The sequence below is a fragment of the Anthonomus grandis genome, chromosome 6 (genome assembly GCF_022605725.1).
Source record: "Anthonomus grandis grandis chromosome 6, icAntGran1.3, whole genome shotgun sequence".
NCBI classification, from domain to species: domain Eukaryota; kingdom Metazoa; phylum Arthropoda; class Insecta; order Coleoptera; family Curculionidae; genus Anthonomus; species Anthonomus grandis.
In genome coordinates this window covers 9,688,342-9,703,774 of record NC_065551.1, presented here as the reverse complement: position 1 = coordinate 9,703,774, position 15,433 = coordinate 9,688,342, and the positions used below count along the sequence as shown (strand labels likewise).

Here is a 15,433-nt window from a genome sequence, read left to right as displayed (position 1 = left end):
GGTTACAGTTTTGCTCTGCTTGAATTTTTAGCTATGTTAAGAAATTTAATATGCAAAATTGATACGAGAATTTATTTTAAAGTCTAGATTTGTCTCTATACTCATATCGAAATAAATTTTAAAAACAAAAAAAGTTTGCCGGTATTTAAGTAATATCATATTCTTATGCAAAAAACTAAATATATAGGCATTTTTAACATAGAGGTCATTATCCGGATATAAGTATAATTTAAACAGTAACGTAGTATAAGTTTTAAGTCCAATTTTAAAATTTCCACATTTTCCATATAAAAATGGGTAGAAGTCATAAGAGCGGATAAAATAAAATCAATATAATTTCCAAATAAAGTCGTGGTCATGTCTTTAGGGAAATCGGTTTAAACATATTATAGCAGATAACGCATTTTTACATTTCTCATGCTTTCGCCACAGCATAAAGAAACCAGCAGTCGCACTTCAATAAAAATACATTGGTTTGAATAAGCGAGTTCGGTGCATGTGTACTAATGCAGGCGCGGCATATTTGCTTAGAGTAGGGATGCCGCTGACACTCGCTACGGTCCACGCGGCTTTTGCCTTGGCTAGAGCCGGACTTAAACATTTTTTTAGATATTATTATCTTGTAAAATAAAAATACCTACATAGTACAAATATTTATTTTTTAATATTATTAAAGTTCATACATTAACAAAATATTTAAACAAAAATAAACATCGCATTTCTACATCTAAAAACGACGATATAGAAGAATACGTGCAGGAAGTTAATTAGGTATGTACCATAAATTTAAGAGACCATTCTTTGAGTAATTTTAATTAAAATCAGAAAAGTTTTTATAAAAAACGCTACGCTTTGTAAAAACGCTATCAAAATAGTCACTAAGTACGGCGCTGAACTAGGCGATACACCTATGAACACAGTTCGATAAACAGTGAGCTCGGCATCCGGAGAATATGGCTGCGGTATGGTTAAGGATGCTATTAGTTCGCTTACATTTTCGAGCGGAGTGCGACTGCTGGTTTCTTTATGCTGTGCTTTCGCCTCTCGTACTAAAAACAAATTTCGGGGAATTATCACCCAGTTTTATATAACTATGTCACAGATATCTATACCCTAGGTGAGGTGAGTACTCAGCAATTTACTATAGTTGTGTGATTCGCGTCTTTATAAAATTATAATCATCGAAGGGTAATATGTACAGTAAAGAACAAAAGAATTGGCATACTTAATTCCTAATGTAAAAGATTAGGCTTCTTAATGGTCAAAAATTAAAATAAAATTTAACAAATATTTTCGGCTGATACGAAAATAAATATTCTTGATTTTTGGTATGCAGATTTGAAGGCAGTAAATTGTTAAAATGGGTCGTAAAGGTTATGAAACTACGGAATCTGAAAGTAAAATTATTATTGACATGAGAATAGAGGATAAAGCCTATTCAGCTATTGCACAAGTAGTTAAAAAAAGTCCGTTTACTGTGCAAAGTATAAAAAGGATTTGGAAATGCCGACAATTTAAAAAAAAGTGCTTGTGAAATGTTACTTAATTAGATCTATATTAATGATATTCTAGTTCTTCCACGAATTTAACTAGTCTTTGCCACAGATTTGAGTTTAAAAAGTGAGCAAGAAATTCAACCAAACTACTTGCCGCGGTACCTATTTCAGACCAGCTGGTTCTACCTTTCGATCCCATTTTATTAAAGTTCTAGAATTCCAGTGGCATCCAAAACAGGATGTTTTTAGTTATCAATGACAGATGAAAGATAAACCATGTACAAAACGTTCTTTTCTGTTTATAATCGGTACAATATTTGATCCCCTTGGATTTTTTTACCCTGTTTTGCTGAAAGCGAAAGTTTTAGTACATTAATTATGGGCTCTAAATATGGGCTGGGACGAGTCTTCTCGATTCATGGAATAATTTATATTCTAAATTTCCACTTTTATCTAACTTTTAATTACCAAGGCAAATTAAACTTTCGAAAAACAAATCTTGCCAAATTCATGCTTTTAGTGATGTTTCTGTACGCGGTTATGCAAGTGTGATTTACTTCCGTATAGAATATGGTAATGGTATCTTCATATCGCTAGTCTGTGCAGAAAGGCCAGAGTAGCTTCTTTGAAGGTTCAAACGTTGGCCAGACTTAAATTACCTGTGCCCTTCTACTTAGTGACTTACTTAAATTCGTGTTATCCTCCTTTTTTAATCATAGTAAATATCGTCTTACGTTCCTTGTTATAAAGTACACACCTAAAATACTTACATCCAGAGATGACATTTTTACATCATTTAATCCTTCAACAATTCTGGATACTATCTGCTAAGAAAGTTATTCACTATACATTTTCAAAATGTTGGCAGTGCTTTAAAGTACATCTATAAAAAATAAATCTTATAAAACCTTATAAACCTCCCGAATTGAGTATGCTTCCTTATCATAGAATAAATCAATTAATTTTCGCATGTAGCTATTGATTTTTGTGGCCCGTTTCTAGTACTTTCTAATACTTTTCTGTATTAGTGTGCGATGTGTTCATTTGAAACTTACTATAGATCTATCTACTGAAAGATTCATTGCAACATTTTGTCGATTTGTAGCTCAGCGGAACCGTTAGTGACTGCTGGAGTGATCAGGGCAGTAACTTCTTAGGGTTTTCAGATCAGCTACATGCCTAATTGCCTACGCCCAACAAGCCGCTGGGAATTTGTCAATTAGATGACATTTAGGTTCATCTTTTATTAGCCGCCATTTCAATGATCTTGCGGAGGCCGGAGTTAAAAGTTTCAAAACTCATTTGGTGAGAGTCGTTGGCGATCAGAAATTAACAAATGAGATTTAAAAGAAAGAGTTCTGTTTTAAACTCTTGTCCACTTACGGCTCAATCTTCTGATCCAAATGATCTTCAGCTCCTGAGTCCGGGACACTTTTTGACAATTTTTATCCTCCAATACTAAATCCCAACTTATCTCACTTGAGGCTTAATCGGCTTTCACGGTGGCAGTTAATTAAAAAGTTACATGGGGACTTCTGGAAAAGATATTCCGTAGAGTATCTCCATACTTTGTAGCAGCGGATAAAATGGTCTGATTCGTGTTCAATGATAAAACTTAATGATTTAGTACTTATATCAAGTGACATTAAGTCACCCTTGCACTGGCCTATCAGTCGAGCAATGGAATTGTACCCTGGCGAGGGCGGATTAGTTCGCGTCGCTATGGTAAGAACTGCAACGGGAACTTATAAGAGGCTAATCGTGAAATTGTGCCCTCTACCAAATTAAAATTGAAAATGTTGTCTACTGATCTAGGGTTTGTTCAATAGGCATCATGTTCCGCTTCTTAATTTTTTTCTTGTTAAGATACGTGTTTTTTATTTAGGTTTAAGATTATTATCTTGATTAAGGCTTTTTCTTCTAAATTTCTTTTATTTTTTTAAGTCTAGTGTCTATTTTTAATAGTATTGTTCCAAGTTAATTCATTTAAATGTCTTTCTGTTCTTAAAACCACACAGCTATAATTGCGATACAGCGACCCACTTGCGGTTTTTGTCCGCTAGAGACACTGCGAGAGTAGTAGTAGTACGGCACCACAATTCACACCGAAAGTATTAAAATCAATATAATTTTATGGCTATCCAATAATTTCGACAATGTGACTCTGTTTAATTAGTGATGGCTAATTGATGGAAGTATTTTGGGGTTCCCCAAAGACTGGCAGAGAAAAATTAAGGGTGAGTACGCAGTAATTTATTATAGTTGTGTTTTTCGCATATTTATAAGATCATAATCATCGAAGAGTAATATGTATGTAGATATTCCGTTTTAAGAAATCAGCTGAGTTTAACAGTCCACTTAGAAAACCAAATTTCAATATACCTTGTACTAACTTATCGATTGGTTAAATTCCTTGATTCTAACAAGCTTTTGTCTAAAAATCAGTTTGATTTTAGGCGGTGTTTGGGTATGTCTCATATAATTTATGACTTAGGGTCTAACGTAATAGGTCATTTAAATACTAAAGACACAGTTTATTGATCTGTTCTTAGATTTGGCGAAGGCATTTGACACTGTTTTGCATACTGTGTTGCTCCAAACCATGGTGTTAGTTGTGCGGTGTTAAATATTTTCACCAATTACTTGAGTCATAGAGTTCAGCATATCAAGATGGAAACAGCTTAAGTTAATTAAACCTCATTCAGCACGGAGTCCCAGTATTGGGACCAATTTCTTTTAACATATATGTCAACTTCCTCTGCGACCTTGATATTGACGGAAGAGTTATAGCATATGCTGATGACACGGCGGTGCTGTTTCATGCGAGGACATGGGATTTAGTAAGAACCAATTTCCAAACCGCTTTTGGTAAAATATAAAATTTTCATAATTGTGGCTAAGAGACTTTCATTTATTCATGTTGAGCTTGATGATATGGGTAAAATGATAAAAGAGGTATCTCACACCAAGTATATAAACTGTTTATATATTTTTTTTATTGTTATAGATAGTAATATGCGCAAGGTATTTTTTAAGAAACTTAGGCGCTGCAAAATAAGCGTTAACTATTCTGTATAACTTAAATTTTGTTAAATAAATGAGGCAGAGATTAAGAGTTACTGCTTTCTCCGAAATATAAAAAAATTAAGGTATAAGCATTGTTGGATTGATGGAGTTAAGATTCAACTTTATGCTTGACTATATTTATATGAAATTGCATGCTTTTGTGAAAAGTCTCATAATCCAAGATGCCAAATGAAAATCTTAGGACTTATTAATCGAATTGGCTTTTTCTTAGGGACCCAAGACTGGACACTAAGAACCTTAAAATAGTTGAGATTTAATTACACTACTTATAATCCTGCACTATTGCAGTATGTTATTTGGTACCCGCTAGCTAAAATACCCAAAAAGGTGAGTTTTTAACTTTTCATTGGAGTAAAATTGGCAAAAGTACCAAGAACTTAACCTTCATTAAAGGCTTGTTCTTCAAGACTTATTAAAGCTTTAGCTAAACTATTAGGAATTATTTCCCTGTCAAATGAAATATTAGTTTTTGAGGTTTAGAAGGTTCTTAAAAAGTTTTAATAAAATGTGTGTAAACTTTACAATAAGATTATAATTTTAGCCAAGAAATTGCAGATGTTAGACCAGGCCATAACCGATACGAAAATAGTGTATTCAGAATATTAGTTATACACGTTTGTCCTTTAACCAATATTTTTAAATTGAAGGATTAAGATAATGTCACCAATTTATATGTGTATGAAAATTATATATCCATATCCATTTAATTAATAGTCAAGTCGCTAGTTATAATCTTTGATTCTAATGGCAGAAGTGAAAGCAAAATCGTCAATGTTTTCAGGAAATTTTTTTGTTTTGCTACGTGGAGATACGTAATTTACATATTATAGAAAATTTATTTCTTATGTTATATCTTTTGGAAAACTGAATATTTAAAAATACTTTCTTATTTAATAGGAACTAATCACTTATATAAGTACTTAATATACTTAAAGTAGTTCAAAAAGTAAAAATTAGTAATAAAATTATTTTATTTGTTTAAATGAAATACTACTAACTTCTACTCATTTGTGTAGTCAAAAAGTAATGAATTATGCTTAGTCATTTTATGTATCATCAGTTTTGCACTTTTATTATATAGATAGCAAGTTGCTTTATTATCAGTACCTCGATGGATTTTTATCAGGTGTTACCAAATTTTAAATTTAATATTCAGATATTCAAGATCTTGCCTTTGAAAATTGGACGTCGTCTATATAATTGTTTTTATTTCATATTTTCTTTTTTTAAATATACATAAGGATTATGGTTTGGTTTTAATGTTAACAGTCCATTGATGCTTTAATTAAACTGAGTGAGTGGTTTTTTAGATAAAACTATTATTTTATACTTTCCAGAATTAAGCTATAAAATTTATCCTCTTTGAGCGAAATACTGATAACTCGATATACAATTTTAAAATTTTCAGCGAATATATATAAATAAAATATAAATTTGCCACTAATCCTTCACCCAGTTGACACGTTATTACTATTTCTTTCTTTCTTTCTATAACCCATTCTTAAACATTTTCCTATCCTTAGCGAGTGGTCAAGTAGATCTATTACAGCCAGGTTCCATGCCGAATCCCGATAGAGAGGAATCCTTAAGACGCGTATACATTGAACGGGATGCGACTTTGACAAAATTGGTGCAATTAGTGCCGGACCTTATGTATCCAGAAGCGCGTGCGCGTCGCATTGCTGGTTTCAATTAGTGCGGCTTCTGGCAGGTTTGAGGGAGAAGCATATAGAAGAATATGGATAAATCATTCTCAATTAATTTTTTCTTACCATATAGATCGAAGAAAAGCAATTTTTCTTGATTGAGGATACCCAAATTTATAGGATCAAAAAATAAGGATTAAGTTTTAAAAAGGATTTTAAGGCACATGATTGAAAATTAACTGCTATGAAAATTAAACTATATCGAAAGTTTAAAATAATGCATAAGTTCTAAAGAACAGATTCGTTGGTGGCGCGTAGTAGGAGAGTCCCAATTAAAAAGTCCATCAGGCGGGTTCCATGCGCGTCACCTGCACATCTCGTTCAATTAATTTGCGCCTTTACTCAACTATATAGTAGAGTGGTATTTAAAATATATTTTAGTGTTTAAGTCTTTTGTGTCATAGGCAGACAGTTTAGAGCTAAATTAACCTCAAAAACATGCTGAGGGAAAAACTGCCTTTCGTGGAGCAAAAACCAAAAATCAAAACCGTTAGGTTCAATAAAACGTTATTAGGATATCTTAGGATATCTGACCCAATATTGATCTTTATGATACACTCGAAGTAGCAATAATTTTATGCTTAAATTTTCCCGTATTATTTAACCTAATTATTTTATGAGTTCCTTAGAGACATTTCTGTATTCATGATTCAAATCGTTTCTATACCTATGGGTCAAGTACATGACAAAAAAAATACAATAGTTAATTATGAAGCAATTTATATTTAATTTGATTGTTCTGGTTTGAGTCGATTAACTACTTTTGTTGCTAAATTGTTGTACTTTTGTTGCTAATTTGAGGGACGGATAAGCAAATACTAAAATACGATATCTCCAGAAATTATTAAAATCATTCTACAGGCTTAAACAAATGGTTCTCATAATGCCTTGTTATTTTCTTTAAGAAATCTAAAGTTTTTCTTTAATGATAAGATATGTAAATATGAGTTTTAAAACAACAATTAGTAAATAATTGCTTTGATAAAAATTTTGCAGATCAATGAATGAAACTAATACAAATTGATTTTACAAAACAGACTTTATTTATAAGTCATTTGAGTGTTGAACTATTTCTACTAAATAATTATAAATTTTTTTACTCGATTAAAATAGATACACAATATATTATATATATTTTTTGTAAGAAATTATAATTATAATACCTTAATAATTTAAGCAGCCAAAACTAGTGCTAAGGGAAAAATAAGAATTGGAATTTTGAAAATAGATCTTCGCCATATTACATAAATTATATGTAATATTTTTATTTGATAAATATTTATATATTAATACTTTGAAAACACAAAAACCCACCAATTTCATACTTGGGCCATATGCTGCTCAAAAAATCATTCAAGTACATTATCATATTAATTTTATGAAAGGGTCAATTTACTCCAAAAGGGAAATACAAATTAACCTTTTTTGATATTATTAATTATCAAATATATTCTGATTGATATACGAATAACTTAATCTATTTTAATCAAATTTAACATGCTTATCATTAAGTTTATCTTTAAGTTAAAAGTCATTTTAAATTAAAGTAAATTTATATTGCTTCAAAAATAAGCTTAGGAAGCTAAACTTAAGAAAAAATAATATAACTTAACAATATAGTATACGGTTTTCATCCTTATATTCAAGACATATTCATATTTCCTATAATTTTCAAAATCTCACTTGTGAAACAAAATGTGAAATAATATTTCAGTTTTATTCTTCTCCTGGAGGCGCAAACATCGTTAGCGAAATATCTGTACAAAATAAAATAATAAAGGGTTTTTGTTAGTGGTAAAACTGATTTGTTATTTCAAAATTCCTGGTATTTACCATAAAAATTTAATAATAATCAACTAACCATCTTAAACTTCATTATTTTATAATAATAGGCAATTTTGTAAACGTTCTGAGAAACTGCGCGCGTATATTAAATCATTTAAACTTTGCGTTTTATTGCAATTGTTTCCATCTCACATTAATTGGAATAATTTGCATGCGTTAGACAAGGCAAATAATATACTTTACTAAAGCAGGTTACCGAGTTCGAATAGCGAACAGATAACATGACACCAATTTGCTTTATAACATCGCGAATTCTCGTATACGGCATCAGGAAATCAAAATATTGTACTTGAAGACCTTGTTGGCGCCAGTTGTGCATCGTTTAATATTGTTTATAGTGTGCTAAAATTGATATAATAGTAGCTAATATCATACAGTAAGTATATATTTACCTACTGGTATTTAGAAATATAAAAATTCCTTCATATTTCCTAAATATTCATATAGCAAAACTTGAATAAATAAATGATTATTAATGATGCTTAAATAAGTGGTCTGTTTTGTTTACTTAATAAAGTTATTAATGTCAAACTTAAAAATAAGATACATGGTACTTAAACCATTAACCATTCTTTATATTTATATCACTTAAAACAAATGGAAATTAAATATATTTACATAAGTATAGTAATAGTTACATAAGTAAGTATTTTTTTAATTTGGTAATTTCTTGCTTGTTGTTAACTTGTTCTAATATGGATATTTCATAAACACATTAGGAATTTTATTATGCGTATAATAATAACACTAATAATTATTGTTATGTTAAAAATTCGGCACGTTATACAGAAAATGCAAATTAGTAAAATTATGTAAGGAAAACAAATATCTTTGCAGATATTTATTTTGTAGATTGAGTGAGTTAATGTCAGCAATATGCAAGTTTCTGGTTATTTTAACTTAGTAAGATTTATTGTAGTGCCTGATATATTTGGTGACTCCAACAACTTCTTTTTAAAAAAATATTCCTTTTCAAAAATCTGAAATATGTCAGAAATTATAAAGACTGATTAGTAAGTAATTGAAGGGAGACTGTAGGATTTTTATTTTACCTTAATTTACGACTTCATTGCAAATATGGACTATTTCTTCACAATTATTTTGTTTTTATAGTGACTCGCAAATGTACAAGTGGCTCTGATGCGCAAAATAAATAATTACTATCGTTTAGATTAAATGATATTTTTATGACGTTTTGTTATCAGATTTGTTCGAATTTTCCAATGCATCAGATAATAGGAAAAGGTATATAGAAAATTTAACTTTCGATTGTCAACTTAAAACTATTCTGATCAGATCGACCAACCATTTATTATTTGCAAACTTATTATTTTTAAAGGTTTTTTTTCAGGTCATAAGAGAAAACTTCATCATGATATGGTTTATATTGACTGTTACCACAGTCATACTGTTTTGGTATTGTTTTGTTAGACCTATGTCCCACTTTACACGTTTAGGAGTAAAACAATCAAATCCAGTTCCATTTTTTGGTGATCAATGGAAGTTCTTTCTAAAAAAAACCAGCTTCTGTGAGTTTAGTGAATGGGTCTATAATATGTTTCCCAATGAGAGGTGAGGACCAGTTTAATTTTTTTTGTATTCAATATATTAAAACATATAAATAAATTTCAGATACTCTGGTTTCTACCAGTTTACTGTACCAACTTTAGTTTTAAGAGATCCAGATTTGATTAAGCAAATTGCTGTTAAGGATTTTGAACATTTTACTGATCATAGGACGTTTATTGATCCTGAAGCAGATCCTCTATGGGCGCATAATTTGTTTGCTTTACGAGGCACGTCTAGAATAATTTTAAAAAACTAAGTTGCTGTATATTAATAGTTATTATTTATTAAAGCCAGATCGTGAATATGTGACATAAAATTATTTATCATATATCATAAAATAAAATGATCTTTTGTTACCTCTTAAGCGGAAAAAAATTAGATAGCATTTTGGAAATAATTAAAGTCATCAGTTAAATAATTAAGTCATCATCAAATATAGTAAAAAGACATTTTTAAATATTAGTTTAAAACTAACAAGCATAGTTGTTGGCTTTATTTTTTTGATCCGTATACTGGCTGTCAGATAAAACCATTAGAAAAATGCGTATTAACCATACTATCGTAATAAAACCAAAATGCGTTTAAAATATCGTAGTATTTTACATAAGTTCTTATATTAAATTGTAGGTCAACGTTGGAGAGAAATGAGAGCTACCCTTAGTGGAAGTTTTACAAGCAGCAAAATGAAAAACATGTTTTATTTAATGGATGAAGCTGCGAAAAAATTTGTTCAAAACTTTGTAAATAGTGAAAAAGGTTTGGTCGAAGTTGAATTTAAAGATGCTTATACAAGGTAAACTTTTAATAATTTATTGCACAAAATATTGTACAAAACATAATCATTTTTAGATATACAAATGATGTTATTGCTACGACTGCTTTTGGAATTCAAGTTGATTCATTGGCAGATGCTAAAAATGAGTTTTACTTAATGGGGAAAGAACTGACAAACTTAGGAACTTTTACACAAAGAATGAAATTTTTTGGATTTTTCATAATTCCACAGTTCTTTAAAGTAAATATATGAGAATATATGTTTTAATAGACGTTACATATTAAAACTTATGAAATAAAAGCTCAATTAAAATAAGTTTTTAATTGTACTTTTCAAATAATATTTAAAGTTATAATAATTTTCTTGATCAAAAATGTCTTTTGTATAAAAAATAGAAAACAAGATATAATATATATAATAATAATAATAATAATAATAACAAACATTATTATTTTCTTAGATAATGAAAATAGGACTATTCTCAAAAAAAGCTGGAAACTTTTTCAGTAATGTTATTAAGGAAAATATAAAGGTTAGAGAAGAAAAAGGAATTGTCAGACAAGATATGTTAAATCTACTTTTAGAAGCTAGAAAAGGAATTAAAAATGAAGAAAAAGATGTTTATGAAATAGGTTATGCGGCTGTTGAAGAATCATTAGATATAAGTAAATCTAATACCAAACTGTAAATACTTATGATGCAACGTAAATTTATTTTAGGTAAATTTAAGCAAATAAAAGGCCTTACTGACGATGAAATAACATCACAAGCTTTGATATTTTTCTTTGCTGGATTTGATACTATTTCAACGGCTCTTTCTTTTGGTACTTACGAGTTAGCTTTTAATTCCGAGGTGCAAGAGAATCTAAGAGAAGAAATACTCGAAACCCATAAAGATAATAATGGAAAATTGACATATGATATTTTACAAAAGATGAAGTACTTAGATATGGTTGTATCAGGTAATGCATATAAATTATTCAATAACACCTTGTCAGATGATCAAACGCTTTGTTTACTAACTAAAATATTAGAACTGAAAGATAACTTTTTGCAAGAATTTTAAAAATTACATTGAAAAAAATTAAGTATAGCAATACGTAAGAAAGAGATATAATTTTTAAATTTATTTTGAAAATAGAATATTATTCAAAAAATCGTTGTTTTTTGCAATCTTATCCAAGACTACATATAAAATTTAACTCTTTTATTAAAAGCATTTCCTAAAAGTTCTTGCAGATGATGAATTTTATAAGGATGAAAGTTCTGATTTAGCACCCTAGAAACACTTGCTTGACTAACTTTATGATTTTCTGTAATTTCGTTATACCTGATACGAGATTCTTCGACAACTTGAGCAATAATGGCCAACTCAATATCTTCATTTTCCGTTAAGGGTTTTCCTTTAGGATCCGTCTTGAACTCGATATTTCCAGTTTCTTGAAATTTTGCCACCCGTCTTTTAAAAGTGGCCAAATTTGGATGATTTCTATTTAGAAACCTTTTAAACAAAATTTGGACAAACAAATTATAAACAGCATGACTTGCCAACCTGTCATCGCTGACTGAGTATTGAATAAATAACAAAAAATTCAGATGTATTTTAAAAAATGTACTTTTCATAAAAATGTGATACTCTGTACGAAATAGTAATATTATACAAACGAAATATTAAATTTAATACTCCTCAGTACAAATATGTTAAAAAACAACACCAATTAAGGAATTTGTCATTAAAATTGTCTTAGTAATTTTACAAAATACTTTATTGTTTAGACTGGATAAGTTTTATAAAACTTACCTTTATCTACGATGTAGAATCCAAAAGTCAAATAAGATGCAGGGTATTCTATCTAAAAAAAACATAGCTTTGATATGTTTCTGCACTTTGAAACATACTATATTTCATAAAATTAATTTTAAAAGATACTTCTGAAACGCCTCTGATATTCTCCATTTTTTTATCTTTCTTTACCTTGTAGTACCCAAAATATATTGTGTCGTATGTCGTGAATAATCCCGTATTAATGTGCTATACATGTTTGTTATTTATGTTTGATTCTAACTGGGACTAAAAAATATAAGACCGATGATAATTTTCTTGATTATGCTAGAATTTTACATTAATGTCTTTATTGACAGTATACATTTTAATAAATTATGAACCAGAATTCAAGTTTTTTTTAATTCTATGTATATATCATTAGTATGGCCATCAGGCTGGAATAACAAGGGTATAAGTTTAAGTTTATTTACTATATTTGTCTATAAACATATCTAATATATAATAATTATGTAAAACCCAATAAGTATTTTCCCTTATATTACAAATTTATTAATATAAAAAACTTAAAAAAAAAATAATACAACAAAAGTTAATTACAATAATAAATGTTATTTACATTACAAAATAATTTTTTTTTAAATATAGCAGTAAAAATTACAGAATAAGTTTAGTAATTTTATATAAGAGTAGTGAAATCGGGAATTACAATTTTAAGACGATTATATAAAAATCTTCTATATTATTTTTTTACTTGTGATAAATGTTACAAACGCTTGTTAAATTTAATATTTAACTAACCTATTTTAAGGTTAAATCTTATTTTTTGAATTTTAATTAATATACTGATTATCGACTTTTATACTTTATTAGAAATTTTAAGAAAATGGCCGGCTGCAGTAGCTGTAGATCGATCTTGCACCAAACCATACACTATCCAGCCTCAACGTCCTGGTGAAAAGCCAATTTCTCTTAAAGTAGGAGATATTATTTGGATTCCGATGCAAGGCATCCATAGGGATCCAAAAAATTATGAAGATCCTGAGAAATTTGATCCAGAGAGATTCTCAGACGAAAATAAAGGCAAAATTAAGCCATATACTTACCTTCCATTTGGAGTTGGTCCACGGAATTGTATTGGGTCCAGGTTTGCTTTGTTGGAAACTAAAGTTCTTTTGTATCATTTGTTAAGACAATTTGAAGTTGTTCCAGTCACAAAGTCAGTTTACCCTTTAAAATTATCAAGAAGCTTGCAACATGGGTCTGAAAATGGATTCTGGTTGGGTTTGAAAAAATTAGAAGACTAAAAATCAGTGATTTTTTTGATTAGATTATAATTTTATATTAATACGTTATTGACAGTTTATAATGTAATAGATTTTAGTCACAATAAATGTAATATTCAAAGCATCTATATTTTTTCGTTGACCTTAATATATTTCTTCTAAATTAATGGATATCTTATGACTACTAAAAAATAAAAAAAATATTTATTTGAAAAATGTTAATTCCTGACGCTAGGAGAAAGTAAATACCAAAATAATATTAAAATTAAAAAACTTATGTGGTTTCAGTAAAAATAAGACCAATACTACTCCTTAATTGTACAATAACATTCGATGTTTTTTTAAAAGTCACTATGCTAAATTGGTAAAATTAATTAATTAACTAGGGCATTAAGACATAATTTCATTTTTTTTTATAATTTTGAGACAGATTTTAAAAAGTGCTTAACTGTATATTGGTCGACACTAATTAAAAATAAATACGTATAATTTTTACTGTACTTTTTTTTGTAGTTATTATAATTTTATCTTTATTTCTTCATTTCCTAAATAATGAAAAATAGGAAAGGTCTGGCTTGTAAAATAAAATTTAAAATTCCAGACTTTTTTTTTTAATTTCATTGACTTCATTTAATAGTTAAGGTTTTATAAGTGTGATTTTTTTAGGTATTTTTAATATTATGAGTGTTATTTTAAAATTGCGTTAAAATTGCTTGCTGGCAGATTTTATAAATTCTGCAAATTAATCAATCTTGGTTCATATAAACATATGTCCTAAACATCTTAGGTTTTAGACTTTAGGGTTTTACACTACTAAAAAAACTTACTATTTCCTATAAATTTGATAATTCTGTAGATATTTTTCTAAAAATTGTAACGTAGTTTGTAGGCATTTATAGCATTTTAATAATATTTATATTATATTATATATATGCCTAAGATTGATTCAGATTCTAAATCTTAATCAAGCATTAATAATTTGTCAGCATTTTTTTAAGCTTTTATTAATAATCTTTAATTAACAAAAGCTACATAGATAAAATTGAACCCAAAAAATTTAATACCTTATATAGACAAATTGTTAATCGTGTCTTCATTGCATTTCCAAAGAACAACAATTCGTAATTATTGTGTTTTATAACAAGGCTCGTATTGGAGAACTATAGAAGTAAGACGAATAACTGAAGAAATTACAAAATTTGCAATTTAACAATACGCCCTAAAATGTACTTAGGGCGCTATTATATGCGCTTTCAATAGCCTCCTAAATTGATTAACATTTGTATCAGTTTTTATTTCATTTGATAATTTGTTAAATTCACTTAAACCTCTATATAGAACATAATTATGCGTTCGACTGGTACTACATCTATTAACCAAAATCAAATCCTCACAATTTCTGGTTTTATAATTGTGAACATCACGAAAAATTTTTAATTTGTTGAGGATTTTAAAACACACACTTTGGTATAAAACACTAATTTTTAAACCGCGTTTAACTCTTAAAACCACATAATAAACACCGGATCGTCTAGCATACGTGTCAACCATTTCACGGCACGATATGATGTGTAAAACATACGAATACATGCCTCAAATACATGTATACATGATTACATGTATCAAATTTATCGAAAAAAGTAAGTTTTTTTGTTTTAAATTTACCACCCTGTAGTGTGTAATCTAAGACGTTTAGGACATATGTTGATAAGATTTTATTTAGATTTTATCCTAGATAAATAATACTCTGTCTCCAAAAAAGTACTCTGTATATTCACGTATTAAATTGGCCTGGTTGAAGGTCATGAGTTTTCAAGCCAAATAAAGTCCGAGCTATACAATTATCCTAAATAATTTTAGGTTTTAGTTAATAGATAAATAATATT

The 15,433-nt window shown here is 28.8% G+C and overlaps 1 protein-coding gene across 1 annotated transcript in view; it reads left to right on the top strand.

Moving 5' to 3' along the window:
- LOC126737565 (uncharacterized) overlaps positions 1-13,671 on the top strand; it is a 54,413-nt gene extending 40,742 nt beyond the window's left edge. The window contains exons 9-15 of the mRNA XM_050442494.1: positions 9,486-9,706; positions 9,767-9,930; positions 10,331-10,496; positions 10,553-10,718; positions 10,939-11,143; positions 11,198-11,440; positions 13,135-13,671. Of these exons, the coding sequence (XP_050298451.1) occupies positions 9,486-9,706; positions 9,767-9,930; positions 10,331-10,496; positions 10,553-10,718; positions 10,939-11,143; positions 11,198-11,440; positions 13,135-13,568 (1,599 nt within the window). The 3' untranslated portion in view covers positions 13,569-13,671. The remainder of the gene's footprint in view (positions 1-9,485; positions 9,707-9,766; positions 9,931-10,330; positions 10,497-10,552; positions 10,719-10,938; positions 11,144-11,197; positions 11,441-13,134) is intronic.
- Positions 13,672-15,433: the final 1,762 nt, after the last annotated feature.